The following is a 6,000-nucleotide window of genomic DNA, read 5'->3' as shown; positions in this document are numbered from 1 at the left end:
TATTCCAGAGGGAGAATTGATACCCAAATCTCCATAAAACCCAAGCAAGCAGCTCTATAATGCTGTATATTGTATATGTATGTATGCACGCATATACACACATATAAATCCCTTGGTGATGTTTAGCTGCTGGCTGAGTTGGAGGACTGACTTTCTGGCTGAATGGCAATCTAAAGAAATGGTTCAGAACAGCAGGCTGAGCTGGGACTAACCGTAGGCGATTAATTCTGAGACTTGCACTCCACATTTTAATACCTGAAAAATTTGCACGTGTGCTGCAAATGATGCTGTTAGATTAGATGACATCTGTAACTGTCTGTCTGAAACAGTTCAGAAGCAGCATGATTTCAAATGCACTACTGTTACTGGTGAGTCTTTGGGCATCTGAACTTACTGCAGAGAATCCTGAGAATCTGAAAGGTTACTACAGGTAAAGGTAATTTATTACAGCGGTTGCCAACCTTTCAGACCTCACGGACCACCAGTGGTCCATGGACCACCGGTTGGCGACTGATGATTTAGTAGAGCCCAGCCCCCTGTTCAGGACCCTGCTAGAAGGTCATGGCTGGGGTTTTTCATTAGAGAGACAGCTCACAAAGTTCAGCACCTTTTCAAACAATTTAAAGAAGACTATGAATTTTATTTAAACGTGGCTCTCATAGATTCTTTTATTTTTATTGGTTTCAGAGAGGGGAGAGAAACATCAATGATGAGAAAGAATCATCGATTGACTGCCTCCTGCATGCCCCCTACTGGGGATCGAGCCCACAACCCGGGTATGTGCCCTTGACCAGAATTGAACCCGGGACCCTTCAGTCCGCAGGCCGATGCTCTATCCACTGAGCCAAACCAGTTAAGGCTGAATTTTATACACTGAGTGGCCAGATTATTATGATCTCTGAACGCATAATAATCTGGCCACTCAGTGTATATATTAGAGGCCCGGTGCATGAATTCGTGCATGGGTGGGGTCCGGCCAGCCTGGCCAGGGGGAGGGGACATGGGCAGTTGGCCGGCCTGCCTGCTGGTCGAGGGGACAATTTGCATATTAGCCTTTTATTATATAGGATATACACTGAGTGGCCAGATTATTATGCATTCAGAGATCATCATAATCTGGCCACTCAGTGTATTTTAAAAAAGCCAGGTTATATGATTAAACATGCTCACCAAATTAAAATTTGCTATAGTATTTTCTAAGTTTATGCTAGTCTGAATACTTCCACATTTTTTCAGATACCGTATCAGTGTAAATTGTGGGTTCAACAGAGCATAGAGACTCCTATAAAAATAAGTTTTATTAACAAAATGGGCTCACAATATAAAATACAGATAATGGATTAATTTTACTAATTTTTTTGGGTCGTCTGTCTGATCAGATGCAACACAGTAGACAAACAAGTAACACAAAGTCACTGGTTCCCCACCCGAGGCCTGTGACACAATGAAGAACAAACACTGGCCACTCAAGACCTCCCCTCGCCACCACTGACCTGGGAAACTGCTCTGTCACTCTTGTGCCACTCAGCCCACTGTCTTGCCATCCCGGCTACCCGAGAGAGCCAGGCTCGGGAAGACAATGAGTCTAAAGCGTAAACAAAAGCTCTTGCCTGAGACAGCGCTGCAAGTCCAGACCAGCAGGTGCAGCCCCCTCTCCTGACATGGCCCTCAGAGACCACCACAAAGGCCTGGCTGACCTTGTGTGCCCTTCCTCACTTGGCTTGTGCTAGGCAGGCTGAGTGTGAAGGGCGGTGGGATCTCAGGGAAGCAGACGTGGCTCACGTGTTCCATTCAGAACTTCTGGAGGAATTTGAGGACAAGGTCCCGCAGTCGTACCCTGAGCATCTCGTCATTGTCACAGATGATGTGGGTTGAATCTTCCTCTATCTGGATGAGGGTCTCAGCTTCTTGGAGCAGGACGATGTGGCCCTTGGTTGTGTCTTCCACTTTGATGTCACTGAAGCCATGCTGCTCCAACAGAAAAGAGAAGGAGGTTGGTGGGGACTCTGAGGAGCAGCGGCTGACCGAAGGCAGAAGGGTATTTCAGCAACTGAGAACCCTAAACACGGCCCTTCCCAGACAGCTAAGCTCAGTGGTCTAGAAACTGGCGTTCTGACCCTCCTCAGTGAAATCCTTCAGACCAGGACCTTCTGCAGTTGAACCTGAGTTCACACACAGCTGGCCCTGGACAATGCAGGGGCTAAGGGTGCCGACTGTTGGTGTAGTTGAAAATCCGCATATAACTTCTGGCCCGCAAACAGCCACAGTTGGCCCTTGGTACCCACAAGGGATTGGTTCCAGGACCCCCTGCAGATACCAAAATCTGTGGGTGTTCAAGTTCCTTATATGAAATAGTGTAGTAACAATGCTCTCCATCTGTGGGTCAAAAATACTGTTTTTGATCTGCAGCTGGTTGAATCAGTGGGTGCAAGACCCAGGGATATGGAAGGCTGACTGTATATGTATTGAAAAGGCTCCATGTATAAGTGGACCTGCACACTTCAAACCCATGTTGTTCAAAGGCCAACCGTACTTCAAAAGAGGCCCCAAACATGCAAAACAAAACAGAATTTTGGTAACCTGTGTAAGCTTTTGTGATTGAGCAGCACAGCCCAGTGCCTGGTCAGGTCAGGGGTCTGGAACATTGGGCCCCCGTCAGCAGCCTCCGCACCACGCCCATGGGCCCCGGTGAAAAGGCTCAGTCCTGCCCCGGGAAACGCCATTCCTCACAGCAAGATCCCACTGACCCGGTGACCGGGCACATCCCTCTCAGGGAGAAGGAAATAAAGCAGCATAGCAAATGCCTCTCTAGCCATCTCTGATGCGAATCACAGGACTTGCTTACACATCAGACATAATGTTGAGAAAAAAGAAAAGACATGGGAAGAAGACCCATTAGCCTGAAAGGGATGCCAAACAGGTGAAGAACCAGACCTGAGGAGCTCCACCCAGTTCTAGCGAGCACACGTGTGGGGTGGGGCAGAGACGAACATCCCTCCTGCGGAAGGAATGAGGCAGAGATGGGGGAGGGGACAGGGTCAGGTCCTGGGCTCAGTGCCCGGGTGAGCCGGGCAGAAGAACTAAGTAAAGGTCTTTCTGGGGAAGCAAGTTCTTTAAAAGACAAGTCAAGGGTGAGTCCAGGCACCAGGGACCGGGGCTGCTGCAAAGTCACGAGGAGGCCCTCACTGGTATGTCCCCCACGTCAACGCCCACGGAGCACCCCCAGTCCTCACCAGGGGCCGGGAGCCGCACACCTTGGCTGAAGCCCTTCCTCCAGGGACAATGAAATAACAATGGAAGAAACAAATCCCAATAAAGAGAAAGCTTTCCCATGTGGAAGCACTCAGCCACCAAGGCAGCAGCTGATGGTTTAAAAGAAGAAAACTTCTTTTCATGGAACTTCTTATTCCAGTTAGTTGCAGTTCTTGCAAGAAGCAGCATGAATAATATGTTTGGCTAATTCCCTCTTTCTATCAAGGATTCTGTAATTCTAATGCTAAAAATTAGAATCTTTGAAGTTCTGTGACTGAAGCCAAAATTCTAAAAACCTTTAAGGTTGAATTATTTTTCTTATAATTATAGTGGAGTCTGTTCCTTGGGAGGAGCAGCCATCAGGACAAGGTGTGGCCAGCTGCTGCGATGGAGAAGGACCCCTTTCTCCGAGGCACCTCCTCACAACTCCCGTCCGCCCGGCAATGGCTGGGCCAGCCTCCTGAGCTCGTGGGGACCCAGTAACCTCTTCCCAACCCTCCCGAGACTCATCCCTGGGACAGGGCCATGCTGGCACTCTGACAGCCGGGGCTTGTGGAGAAGGGAAGCTCTGGAGGGCAGACCCTTCTCCATCCCCCGTCCCCGCCTGCCTGTCTGCCACAGGTTTCTGAGAAAGGCCTCTCAGCCTAGCTGCTGCAAGGGGTGACATCTGACGAGGCTGTCATCGCGCTACCTGGTACCTGATGGGAAGGGGGGCCTGCTCCACGCACCTCTAACCCCCCCCCCCGCCCCCCCGGTCTGTTCCTGGCATGACCTGGGACCAGGCAGATGCCACAGGGACAGGAGCTCAGTGGAGACCAAACCAAGTGGAAAGCAGCAGCACATCCTTGAAGCAGGAGGCTCAGGGAGAGAGAGGACGGCTCCTGGGGCAAGCAGACGTGTGCTCACCTTCTCCAGGGTCTGCACAAACTGCTCCACTGGGATGGAGCCGCTCAGCAAGGGCTTCAGAACCTTGCAGTCCGGGATGTCATCGTTCACACCGCTTCCTCTTCTTACCACCCGCGGGCTGGGCCGGCCTGGGTGGGGGCTGGAGCAGGAGGGAACATGGGTCAGGACACACACAACCTGTGGGCACCCCAGGCCCAGCTAGTCAGGTGCCGCCTGTGCTGTCAAGGCTGCAGGCACCGGGGCTCCACCTGGAGTTCTCAATGCCCATAAGCAAATGCCAGCTCTCCACACAACGTAACTCCTTAGTTGGCAAAGACGCCTTCCTTTGATAAAGAGCCATGTTTAATTTTTAACTGGTTCAATTCAGTGTTTTATGAGTAAATTGTTAACCCGTGCTGGCACTTTCAGGTGCAGCAATAGCACAGCCGCAGGGACACCGGCTGTGGGTCACTGACTGGTGAGAACCCTCCTGGCCCAGAGAAAGTGCCTGTAACACGGCGGTGAGACTTCTGTGAGGACGAAGTCGCACAGAGCTCGGGGCCCAGCACAGTGTCCTGCACACTTCACAATGCCGGGCTACGAGGTAACACAGGCCAGCTCTGCAAGGTGTTTTCCTAAGTGTGTGGGGGGCGGTGCAGACAGCACTGGCACAGTGGCACCACCAGGGGGGCCCCGGGTGCTATCCACCCACGTGGAGCCTGTACCGTGATGCCCAGGCCCTCGGGCCCTGATGGCAGCAGGACTTAGTATTTTTAGGCCTCGGTGGGAGGGTGCCATCTGGGCTGATTTTTAAAGCCCCCTTGCCCAACCAGCACCCACCTAGTGCCCTGCAGTGCTGGGGTGGGCACCTGTGGGAGCTCTGAGTGACGTGGAACCTCAGAGCCGTGAGCAGCACTTAGCATGATGGGTGGCCCCGTCTCTGTGAATGGCAGTTTCTCTTCCCTTTTCTCTCGGAGGCGCGTGGCCAGAGAAGTAAGTAGTGGGGAGTTTACGGGCAGTGCCCTCCTTAGGTCTCGCATCTGATCCGTTAGGTGGGCTGTTCTCCCAGGGCTGCTGGTTTGGAAGCAGTGTCCCCCCCCCGCCACCCCGCCACCCCGCCGCCACCCCGCCCTGCTAAGATACCTGAAGAACGTGCTTGTTGTCTTTAGTGTGCAGCACGGCCGAAACGGTTGCCAAGGAAATGCCAGGCTTAATCTCCATGGGCACCAGTGAATCTGCGAGCTGGAAGCAAACAGGTTTCAGTCAGGCTCACTCTCACCGCAGACAATGCTGGCAGCCTGCCTGGGGCTCAGCATCGGAGCCGCCACCACCTCACCTCTCCCTCTGAGGCTCCGGATATCACCGAAGTCGTCTTCAGTAGCTCAGAACCTGCGAGGGCTTCCAGCAGACACTAAAGAGACTTGCAAATGTAAAGCAGTGCCTGCTCTTCCATCTTTAAGATACATTTTTCATAGGAGATATTTTAATTATGTTAACATCTAATGGGCTTATATTACTTTAGAAATGAATAAATATTTTTAAATTTCTCAGTTTTAACTTCTACTTAGCAAACATCAGTCAATATCATCCACACAAACAAAAGCTCTTTGGGGCTTTTTTATTTTTTAATCCTCAAGGATATTTTCTCCATTGATTTTTAGAGAGAGTGAAGGGAGAGGGAGAAACAGAGAAACACCAATGTGAGAGACACATCAATTGGTTGCCTCCCTCATGCCCCTGACCAGGGCTGGGAGCCTGCAACTGAGGTATGTGCCTTTGACGGGAATTGAACCTGGGACCCTTCAGTCCGCAGGCCAACGCTCTATCCACAGAGCCAAACCGACTAGGGCTGGGGTTCTAATT

At 51.4% G+C, this 6,000-nt stretch overlaps 1 protein-coding gene across 1 annotated transcript in view; it reads right to left on the bottom strand.

Moving 5' to 3' along the window:
* Positions 1-1,287: 1,287 nt before the first annotated feature.
* Positions 1,288-6,000, bottom strand: part of INTS9 (integrator complex subunit 9) — a 95,556-nt gene continuing 90,843 nt past the window's right edge. Inside the window, 4 exon segments of the mRNA XM_080673903.1 lie at positions 1,288-1,968; positions 4,159-4,248; positions 4,250-4,297; positions 5,281-5,379. Coding sequence (XP_080530029.1) covers positions 1,792-1,968; positions 4,159-4,248; positions 4,250-4,297; positions 5,281-5,379 — 414 coding nt within the window. The 3' untranslated portion in view covers positions 1,288-1,791.

This window comes from Plecotus auritus, assembly GCF_963455305.1.
Source record: "Plecotus auritus genome assembly, chromosome: 6".
Lineage (NCBI taxonomy): Eukaryota > Metazoa > Chordata > Mammalia > Chiroptera > Vespertilionidae > Plecotus > Plecotus auritus.
This window is presented reverse-complemented; position numbering and strand designations above follow the sequence as displayed.